At 43.3% G+C, this 11,593-nt stretch overlaps 1 protein-coding gene across 1 annotated transcript; it reads left to right on the forward strand.

Moving 5' to 3' along the window:
* The first annotated feature begins 202 nt into the window (after window positions 1-202).
* CCR4 (C-C motif chemokine receptor 4) lies at window positions 203-7,875 on the forward strand. The gene is made up of 2 exons (XM_003930919.4): window positions 203-457; window positions 2,615-7,875. Exon 2 carries the CDS (start codon window positions 2,666-2,668, stop codon window positions 3,746-3,748), a length of 1,083 nt encoding a protein of 360 aa, XP_003930968.1. The 5' UTR covers window positions 203-457; window positions 2,615-2,665; the 3' UTR covers window positions 3,749-7,875.
* The last annotated feature ends 3,718 nt before the right edge of the window (window positions 7,876-11,593 follow it).

Raw genomic sequence — 11,593 nt, forward strand, 5'->3', positions numbered from 1 at the left:
GGGAGACTGAGGCAGGAGGATCACTTGAGCCCAGGAGTTCGAGGTTACAGTGAGCTATGATTGCAACACTAAACACCAGTCTGGGTGACAGAGTGAGACCCTGTTTCATTAAAAAACTTGTTTTTAAAAAAGCCAACAAATACATTTTAAAACTAATAATCTTCCTTTTTAAAAAGAAGCTGATTTCATTTTTTTTCTTAATCTTTTCCTGTCATAGAACAAACCTTCCTGGCCTTCAGTCTTGGGAAATAAATGACTAATAATCATAATTTTCTGCTTCCTACTTCTATCAAAAAAACCCCACTTGAAGTTAGCACAGTTGGGTGAGGGAGAGAGCTGGTGCTCACAGGAAGCCACAGACTCTTGAGAGGCACCTGTCCTTCTTAGCACCGCGCTTCCTGAGCAAGCCTGGCATTGCCTCACAGACCTTCCTCAGAGCTGCTTTCAGAAAAGCAAGGTAAGGGGGGACGGGGACATTCTCAGAGCCTAGAGTCACACACTGCTTTCTGGACCTGGCTCAGATGCTCAGCCCCTTGCTGTCTAGGGCTCACAGCCGGCACCTACCGTGCAGCCCATACGCCTTCTACCTGTCCCCACACCTCCAAGCCCTCATCTAATGGGCATTCCCATTACGCAGAACTCTCCTCCTGCACACATCTGGCCTGAGTCCACATGCCCTAGATAAATAGATCATTTTCTTTCTTTTTTTTTTTTTTTTTTGAGATGGAGTCTTTCTCCGTCACCCAGCTGGAGTGCAGTGGCGTGATCTCAGCTCACTGCAACCTCCGCCACCTGGGTTCAAGAGATTCCCCTGCCTCAGCCTTCTGAATAGCTGGGACTACAGGTGCCCACCACCACGCCCAGCTAATTTTTTGTATTTTAGTAGATACAGGGTTTTACCATGTTGGCCAGGATGGTTTTGATCTCCTGACCTCATGATCCGCCCGCCTTGGCCTCCCAAAGTTCTGGGATTACAGGCATGAGCTACCTTGCCCGGCAGATCATTTTCATAAAAAACATACACTTGCCTGCTTCTTGCGAGACTCCCAGGCAAGAAACACCACACACACGAGGCCTACAGAAGAACTCCAGACACTGACCTGCTGTGTCTTCCATTGTTTTGTTCTCCGGATAGTTCCTTAACTCCTCAGTCTTGTTTATTCCTTTCATTTTCACTGGTAAAACGATGGAGAAAGACTAGAATTGTCATTCATTCAACAGACTTTTTTGGAGGCTCTGCAATGCAACATGTCTTGGTATCCATTTGCAGGAGTAAACCAAATCTTTTTTCATTTTTCTTTTATTTCTTTTTCTTTTCTTTCTTCCTTTTTTTTTTTTTTTGGAGACAGGGTTTTATGCTGCTGCTCAGGTTGAAGTGCAGTGACGCCATCATAGCTCACTGCAGCTCTGAACTCCTGCGCTCAAGGGATCCTCCTGCCTTAGTCTGCTGAGTAGCTGGGACTATCGGCATGTACCACCACACCCAGCTAACTTTGAAAACAATTTCTTGTAGAGACAGGGTCTCCCTATGTTGCTCAGGCTGGTGTGGAACTCCTTGGCTCAAATGATCCTCCCGCCTCGGCTCCCAAAGTGCTGAGATTATGGGCGCGAGCCACCGCACACTCAGCTTCTAAAGCTCTTTCTTGAGAAACACAGTTTGGGCATTGGGTGTGTGATGCTGAGGGTTGGGGGAGAGATTGAAGGTGAAAAGAGTTTTGACAGGGAATGTGAGGGTGCCACAAAAGCCTCACCAAGGAAGCAGGGGAGTGGCCTTGAGTACGAATGCCCATCAGTGCTGAATTGCTCTGATACACATGCGAGCATGTGATTAATTTTAAGATTTCAGCCTTTTTGTCTGCCAATTTAGATCGGAAGTGAAGGTGGTTGGGAGGTGGGGGTTTTATTTCTGGCTGCGATGTGTGTTTTCTAGATCCATCAGGCTCATTCCCACTCTAGCAGGATTCTGTGCTTAGAACTGATTTTTGGGCTGGGCACGGTGGCTTACACCTATAATCCTAGCACCTTGGGAGGCCGAAGTGGGTGGATCACCTGAGGTCAGGAGTTCAAGACCAGCCTGGCCATCATGATGAAACCCCATCTTTAAAAAAAATAAAAATAAAAAAAAAGAACTGATTTTTGCATCGTGTAGTTTGATGATGACCATGACCACACCTGGCACCTACCTTGCACGATGATCATGATCTTCATCAAACTGCATATAAAATACCTGCGACTGAGTATCACTCAATTGATTTTGTCATTCCTGAAAGTGATCTCAGTAACCCCATATTATGAAATGTCTTTTTGAAACACATCCTTGAAGAACACCTGCTTGAAAAGGAGGTTTTACGATTCTCACTTGCAAATGAGAGAACTGAAGCTCCTAGCAGAGAGGTAAGAAAATCAGTGAGTGGCAGAGCTGGAATCTGAAACACATCTGTGTCTGCCTCCAGAGCTCAAGAATTATTTCACCTGGCTGCGGGGCCCTGCGAGGAATCAAGCCCTTCATCTTGGGGAGGGCATATACAGACCTGGAGCAAAACAACACGCTCTGCATTTAGCAACACTTCGGTTTATTTTTGTTCTCACCTTATTTTGTTCTTCCCCTCATTAGCTTCTTCTGGTTGGGCCCAGACCTGCCTTGAGGAGCCTGTAGAGTTAAAATATGAACCCCACGGATATAGCAGACACCACCCTCGATGAAAGCATGTACAGCAATTACTATCTGTATGAAAGTATCCCCAAGCCTTGCACCAAAGAAGGCATCAAGGCATTTGGGGAGCTCTTCCTGCCTCCGCTGTACTCCTTGGTTTTTGTGTTTGGTCTGCTGGGAAATTCTGTGGTGGTTCTGGTCCTGTTCAAATACAAGCGGCTCAGGTCCATGACGGACGTGTACCTGCTCAACCTTGCCATCTCGGACCTGCTCTTCGTGTTCTCCCTCCCTTTCTGGGGCTACTACGCAGCAGACCAGTGGGTTTTTGGGTTAGGTCTGTGCAAGATCATTTCCTGGATGTACTTGGTAGGCTTTTACAGTGGCATATTCTTTATCATGCTTATGAGTATTGATAGATACCTGGCAATTGTGCATGCGGTGTTTTCCTTGAGGGCGAGGACCTTGACTTCTGGGGTCGTCACCAGTTTGGCTACCTGGTCAGTGGCTGTGTTCGCCTCCCTTCCGGGCTTTCTGTTCAGCACTTGTTACACTGAACGCAACCATACCTACTGCAAAACCAAGTACTCTCTCAACTCCACAACGTGGAAGGTTCTCAGCTCCCTGGAAATCAACATTCTGGGGTTGGTGATCCCCTTGGGGGTCATGCTGTTTTGCTACTCCATGATCATCAGGACCCTGCAGCACTGTAAAAACGAGAAGAAGAACAAGGCGGTGAAGATGATCTTTGCCGTGGTGGTCCTCTTCCTTGGGTTCTGGACACCTTACAACATTGTGCTCTTCCTAGAGACCCTGGTAGAGCTAGAAGTCCTTCAGGACTGCACCTTTGAAAGATACCTGGACTATGCCATCCAGGCCACAGAAACTCTGGCTTTTGTTCACTGCTGCCTTAATCCCATCATCTACTTTTTTCTGGGGGAGAAGTTTCGCAAGTATATCCTCCAGCTCTTCAAAACCTGCAGGGGGCTTTTTGTGCTCTGCCAATACTGTGGGCTCCTCCAAATTTACTCTGCTGACACCCCCAGCTCATCTTACACGCAGTCCACCCTGGATCATGATCTCCATGATGCTCTGTAGAAAAATGAAAAGGTGAAACGCAGTCAATGGACTTTCCACATTGAGAGCTTAGTTAAAATGAAAGAGATTCCTGAACCAGCATGAGGAGAAAGGCTTACACCCACTGTGGACTCATCCTGCAGGCATCGTTTCCTCTCCCACTGGACAAGTCCAGCCTGGCAAGGGGTCACCTGGGCTGAGGCATCCTTCCTCACACCAGGCTTGCCTGCAGGCATGAGTCAGTCTGAGAACTCTTAGCAGTGTTTGAATGAAGTTGTAGGTAATATTGCAAGGCAAAGACCATTCCCTTCTAACCTGAACTGATGAGTTTTTCCAGAGGGAATTGCAGAGCATTCGCTGATGGAATAAATGGCTACCTTTTGCTGTGGAAAATGGGCGCTCTAATTTCTTGCTTTTATGGAACAATATAGAAAACCGTTTTTCTAATAATATATCTCAGGCATAGTATATTCCATTGAGCCGAATGTATGAAGAAACAATTAGCGAAGTGATGAAACCAGATCACAGTTCTTTATTGTAAAGGATTATCTGTTTGTTAATTGAAGCCAAACTTTTTATACTGATACAAGGATAAGGATATGAAGACATTAGCACGGTCTGATTTCCAAACATGAACTACAAGGCATTCAGAATTCAAACATACTTGTGAAAATTCAAACAGAGTTTCTCATTTGTTTGTGGACATGTTTTGTCCTAATTATAACAGATGAATATTAAAAAATTTAGAATCATACATAGGCCAAGAATACATTTATTTGAGATCATTTATTTGTTTATTTACTTATTATTATTTTTTGAGATAGAGTTTCTCTCTTGTTGCCAGGCTGGAGTGCAATGGCACAATCTCGGCTTACTACAATCTCTGCCTCCCGGGTTCAAGCAATTCTCCTGCCTCAGCTTCCCGAGTGGCTGGGATTATAGACATGTGCCACTACACACAGTTAATTTTGTATTTTTAGTAGAGATGGGGTTTCTCCATGTTGTTCAGGCTGTTTTCGAACTCCCTACCTCAGGTGATCCGCCCGCCTCGACCTCCCAAAGTGCTGGGATTATAGGCGTGAGCCACTGTGCCCAGCCTCTTGTTTATTTTTTATTTTTATTTTTGAGATGGAGTCTCACTCTGTCACCCAAGCTGGAGTGCAGTGGCGTGATCTTGGCTTACTGCAACCTCTGCTTCGCGTGTTCAAGCAATTCTCCTGCCTCAGCCTCCTGAACAGCTGGGATTATAGATGCCCACCACCATTCCTGGCTAATTTTTGTATTTTTAGTAGAGACGGGTTTGCACCATGTTGGCCAGGCTGGTCTTGAACTCCTGACCTCAGGTGATCTGCCTGCCTCAGCCTCCCAAAGTGCTGGGATGACAATGATGAGCCATGGTGCCCAGCCAAGGTCTTATTACTTGTTTATAAACTATCCTTTCATAATTAAAAGTAGAGATTAATAAAGTATGATAATACCTTCTTAATTATTTTGAAGTGCCTGCTATCAACTGAAATAAAAATAATCAACTAAAAGTTATTGTATAAAAATCGTTGTTAAAAAATTATGAAATTGTGAAAAGTGTCATTCTCTCTTAAAATATTGGCCCTAGTTTTTAACTTTTGGGTGACTCACAAGTCTGGTCAGTCATTCCTTACAAGTCATTTAAATTATTTAATTAATCCTTTTATACTATTAAAATAAATTGCTATCTCCATCCATACAGCCTTAATTCAGCAAAGACTCCAACAAAGTCTAGGAGACCTCCAATTCCTCCCAAAACAAAAACCTATCTTGCAAGCTAACTGAGTTAACCAGTTTAAAATGCTTCTGTTATGTTTATACATTCCTATATGCGCTACATTTATAAAGAATGCATTTCTAGAAAATTTATTTTCAGAAAAGTGATTTTAAAGAGGGGAAGTTGATGCTGTCTTTATAGAAAATGAAATAAAATCAACTCGGATATAGCCCCACAGAGCATTTTCTCCTGATCGTGCGTGTTTGTGTTAGATCTCTTGACGCGGGTGAGAATCAGAGCTGCTGATGTGCTGTTGCTCCGCCACATGCTGTAGACGTGAACTTGCCCAAGTGGAGGAATCAGTGTTCCCTGTTGCGATCTCCATGTGGGGTTGTGTGTTGCTATCTTGCTGTAGGGTACTTGGAGATGACAGCGAATAAATTAGAGGGTGGTCGTGGTGGCTCATGCCTGCAATACCAGCACTTTGGGAGGCCGAGGTGGGCTGATCACTTGAGATCAAGAGCTTGAGACCTGCGTAGGTCCATCTCTCCTAAAAATTCAAATATTAGCCAGTCGTGGTGGTGGACGCCTGTATCCCAGCTACTTCGGAGGCTGAGGCATGGCAATTGATTGAACCTGGGAGGCAGAGGTTGCAGTGAGCAGAGATTGTGCCACTGCACTCCAGCCTGGCAACAGAGCAAGACTCCGTCTCAAAGAAAAAAAAAAAAAAAAAAAGGAAACCTCAGAGGTGAGCTGAGATCTGCCAGATCCTAGCTCTGCATTCCTCTGTTAGTCTGAGCATGTTACGTTTCTCTCTTAGCCACAGTGTCCTCTTCTGTAAAACATACTTCAGAGGGATTGGGGGAAAAAAAAAAAGATGAGAATATAAAGCACCCATGTTCTTAGGTCATAGCTAAAGGAGAGTTTTGGATCTGCCCAATCAGAATCTGCCTCTCTTTTTCCGGTAGAGCTTTTAATTTTATTCATTTAATCATAGTGAGGCAGAAACTTTAGGGCACCAAAAGACAAAGACTGGTCAAAGGGGCTTTACTGTCCCTTCATTTCCATCACAGGCTGGATCAAGCAACGATGAGGTGCAATCCAAGTAGCTGTCATACCTCGCCTGAGGATAGGTCTTTTGTTTCCTCTAAGTCAGTCAGAGCTCCCCTTATTCCAAAGTTGGAGAGAATATTCCTCTCAGGACAGGAATGTAGACCCTCTGGTGCCATCCAACCATAACCCTCTTAGAACACTCAAAAGAAAGTTTCTTCCCATTCAACAAAGACCCATAAAAAGAAAGCCAGCATGATTATTTCCTTTTCTCTCTCCTTCCTTCCTTCCTTCCTTCTTTCTCTCTCTCTCTCTTTTTTTCTTTCTTGAGATGGAGTCATGCTCTGTCACCCAGGCTAGACTGCAATGGCATGCTATAACCTCCACCTCCTGGGTTCAAGTGATTCTCTTGGCTCAGCCTCCCAAGTAGCTGGGATTACAGGCATGTGCCACATACCCGGCTAATTTTTGTAGTTTTAGTAGAGAAGGGGTTTCTCCATGTTGGTCAGGCTGGTCTCGAAGTCCTGACCTCAAGTGATCTGCCTGCCTTGGCTTTCCAAAGTGCCAGGATTACAGGTATGAACCACCGTGCCCAGCCAGCCAGCGTGATTTCTAAAGATGAGTTTAACTGTAAGTTTTCAGACATTAGACTCGTGTCTTTCTTGTTGCAATGTGCCTAGCCTGTAATTTGCTTAGGAACAATAGAAGTGGGTTTGCTTTTGGGGTGATGTAAATGCTTTGGAACTAGATAGAAGGCTGGCTGCACAATGTTGTGAATGCACTAAATGCTACTCGAGTGTACATTTAAAAATGGTTCATTTTCTATTATGTGAATTTTACCTCAACAACAATAACAGCAAGAATGATAGGAACTAGTCCAGCCAACATCTGTCCCATAGTAGGCTCTCAAGTTCTATTGAATAAACAAATTAATTTCATCTGCTTCTCATGAGAAGAAATAATACAGGGTGAAGCCTAAGGGTCTTTAGACCTTGAGAAAGATTACTTGCAAGAAACTCTCATAACAATTTGGAAGTATTTCTGTTGTAATAGTTGTCTGTTTTGTACCAAGCAGATTGCTAGTTTATGGAAAGAATAAAGGAATAAAGGAGTAAGTTTTGCCATTCACAGAATTCAGAGTCTGATAAAGAAAACAGGCCGGGCACAGTGGCTAACGCCTGTAATCTCAGTACTTTGGGAGGCTGAGGCGGGCGGATCACAAGGTCAGGAGTTCGAGATCAGCCTGACCAACATGGCGAAACCCTGTCTCTACTAAAATACAAAAATTAGCTGGGTGTGGTGGTGCACACCTGTTGTCCCAGCTACTTGGGAGGCCGAAGCAGGAGAATCGCTTGAACCCAGGAGGTGGAGCTTGCAGTGAGCTGAGATCATGCCATTGCACTCCAGCTTGGGTGACAGAGCAAGACTCTATCTCAAAAAACAAAAAACAAAACAAAACAAAAAACCCCTACAAACACAGGACTAACTATATTGCAAGCAAGACAAGTATGATAATAGAGCCACAAGAAAGATTCTTTGGGGCTCCAGAGGAAGGAGAAGTTGATTAATTTCAAATTCTCATAATATGATTAGCTCTAGAGGTAGACCTTGTAGGAGAGGCATGATTTGATGAAGGGAAGGAGGAAGGGCTCTCTAGGCTGATGAAACAGCATCTGAAAGGTGGAGTGGTGTTCAGAGAGCATTGTGTGGTTGGGGGGTAGTAGTAGCATTTCTTGTAAAGTACACGGGAGTGGGGCAGTGGAGCAAAGTCGGGAAAGGTGAGACCAAAGAAAAGTACAGACCTAAAAGGCAGCAGCCTTGAGTTAAGGACTGAATCAGCTGCCATCCTGCCAGGGCGTTAAGGGAGCTATCCAAACACCACCCGTTCAAGACTGAAGCACTCACTCTACTAGGTATCAGGAATGTTGGCCCTGATAGCTCTCAGCTGGTCTCCCTTCAGGAATCGTCCTCTCTGGGGGCAGCTCATATTCAGTGACTGGATAATGAGGAGATACAAGTGCTTGCCCCTTGCCTGGATTTGGGATTGCTACTCCAGAGCTGCCATAAGATTAGCTGAGGCCTCTGTTGCAACTACATTGCTGTTCAACTTTTCCTACTGTCCAATCTGCTTTCTTTATGCCCTTAGTGTGGTTTCCAAGAGGACTCCCCACTAAATCTGCTGTGTGCTAATCTCAGAGTCTCGGAGCATGCCTGCAGAATCCTAATCTAAAACAGGGACTTTCTGATCACACTGGGGACAAGGGAGCACCTCACATAAATGGAAACTGACCCGTGAGCAGGAAAATCAGGAGACGTAATCTGCTCCGGGGATGTCCTTCATTCATTACCCTCTAACCATCAACTTCACCTCAACTTTGGCTCTTCTGCTTTCCTTTACTCAGTCTCACTTTGGCCCCATAATTTGCCTGTCCCCAACCCTGAGGCATCTTTTCCTACACACCTTATTCCTGTTAACAGTCACAGCCCATCTCTACTTTTGGTCATGCCACAAGTACCTGTCATCCTAGATCCTGTCCCCTGCATTCAGAGGCTGTCCACTCCCTCTCCAGCCTTTCTTGACTAAAATGAACCAGACATAAGCTCCACCCATTTTTGTGGTCACAATACTTTACCCCTTGAAAGCTTACTATTTAATAGCTCCAAATTCCCCTTTGAGAAAATCAGGCATCCTAGTGCTTTTATAGATTGACACTCATTTTACCTTCTTCTTAAAGGAGATAAGGTTGATTTTATTATTCCAGGAAATCGAGGTTCAGGAGAAACAATATTTTAATCATGAATTAGACTCACTCCACCAAAACTACTGGCCACCAAACTGCCTAGTAAAATAGCTAGCACAAAGCTCAATTACTTTTTACTGAATGAGTGGATTTCCCTATCTCTTAATCAAGTACTGTACACTGGCAATTCAGTTTTCTATTTAACCACACAAAGTCCTCTAGTCCTATCTCCAAAATCCCCATCGTGCTTCTAATAAGACTTTATGTAACCAAGTTCAAAGATAGACTGAATTGTTCCAGAAATACTGGTGGGCTTTAAGTCAAGCATTACTTTATTAAGACTTTCCGTATTGAATGTAACTGCAAAAGTCTGCATTTTTACCTTTTCTGAGTAATTGTGAAATAGCAAGAAGAATGAATTCTAAAACCCCCAAACTCCATTTGCACGAAACTGGGAGAAAGAGATCCTTTTCAGATTCCAGAATATCTGATGGTCCGCCGAAAGCAGCTGAGGTCAGGCAGAACCTGTGTGGGAAGGGGTGAAGTACAGGGCGGTGAGCGGTGCAGCAGGGACAGACGTCAGCAACACGCCAAAGGCATTTCCTGAGCGGAGGGTGCACCGAGTGGTGCAGGAAGGGAGGTGATCAGGACTTGGGTCAGAAGTTTTCCTGGCCCAATTTGGTTCAGAGAAGCAGGGCAGGCAGGTTTGTCAAATTTCGGATTTGCAGGAGGCAGACAGTCCGTCTGTGTGGCAGCAGGAAAGAAGAAAGCCATCAGGTTGGGAAGCCAGCTAGCCTGGAAACTATAAAAAGATAATTATGCAAGTTAGTAAGGGAAGATAGTAATACATCAAACTCAATTACATTTATATTTACAAATAATCAGAAGATATGATGGAATAACAGACCCACATATGAAAGAGAATAGAAATAAATCCTAATTAAAATATATATTATCTATACAGATATATGAAATAGATAGAAAACATATGGGAACAACTTACTATAACACACTATTACAGCACTAGGCCAGAAAAGGCCTTATACAAGAAGGCTCAATGGTATAAAAAACACCAGTTCTTTTCAGTTAAATTCAGTTAAATTATCAAATTCAATGTTATTCTTCAGGACATATTTTGTAAATTACATACACCCATTTAAAAGTTTACATGGCCAGGCATGGTGGCTCGTGCCTGTAATCCCAGCACTTTGGGAGGTCGAAATGGCAGATCATGAGGTCAGGAGTTTGAGACCAGCCAGGCCAATTTGGTAAAACCCCATCTCTACTAAGAATACAAAAAAAAATTGCCGGGCATGGTGGTGCATGCCTGTAGTCCCAGCTACTTGGGAGGCTGAGGCAGGAGAATCACTTAAACCCGGGAGGCAGAGGTTGCAGTGAGCCGAGATTGCACTGCTGAACTCCACCTTGGGCAATAAAGCAAGATTCTGTCTCAAAAAATAACTGTTTATGTGAGAATGAACAAAAAAAGAATAGCCAGGACCACTCTGAAAAAGATGAGCAATGAGGATATGCATATTACAGATTAATATGTATGTTAAATTAATTAGCTAATTAAAATATATGGCAAAGTTACAGAAAGTCAAGTGAAACAGAATGGGAAATCTAGTTCGTATGAGATCAATACACATGAGAATTGAGTGCACATTAAAGATGGCAACTTAAATAAAAAAAAATACAACAAATTATTTATTCAGAAGTGGGCCAAAATATGTTGGCATCAGGGGGAAAAAAAAAAGCTTGATTCATATGTCACACTATACATGGTTAAATTCCAAACAGAAAAAATATTTAAATGTAAAAATTAGAATGATCAAAGTTCTAAAATAAAACATGGGAGAATTTCTTCATAATTTGGGCAGAGGGCAAGGCCTTTCTAAAAATAACTCAAAATTCAGAAGCCATAAAGCAAAAGATTAATAAATTCAACTATGTGAATTAAAAATATGCATGCCAAAAACGTCCCCAAAGGAAAAGTCAAAAGACAAATGACAAACAGGGTGATTTGATTGCAGTTAAATGCAATTGAACTTTTTTCTAATTACCAAGTGGCACACGGATGTTTGTTACATTATTCTTGCTACTTTTCGATATGGTTGAAATGCTTAATAATAAGTAAATCAATGTATACCCATACTATGAAATATGGTGCCATTAAAAAGAATAACTTGGCTGGGCGCAGTGGCTCATGCCTGTAATCCCAGCACTTTGAGAGGCCGAGATGGGTGGATCACAAGGTCAGGAGTTCAAGACCAGCCTGACCAACATGGTGAAACCCTGTCTCTATCAAAAATACCAAAATTTGCCAGGCATGGT

The sequence above is a fragment of the Saimiri boliviensis genome, chromosome 9 (assembly GCF_048565385.1).
Source record: "Saimiri boliviensis isolate mSaiBol1 chromosome 9, mSaiBol1.pri, whole genome shotgun sequence".
Taxonomy (NCBI): domain Eukaryota; kingdom Metazoa; phylum Chordata; class Mammalia; order Primates; family Cebidae; genus Saimiri; species Saimiri boliviensis.

Bases quoted from the DNA above. Each gene is read 5' to 3' on its own strand.
- CCR4 (XM_003930919.4), top strand. From the start codon at position 2,666: ATGAACCCCACGGATATAGCAGACACCACCCTCGATGAAAGCATGTAC.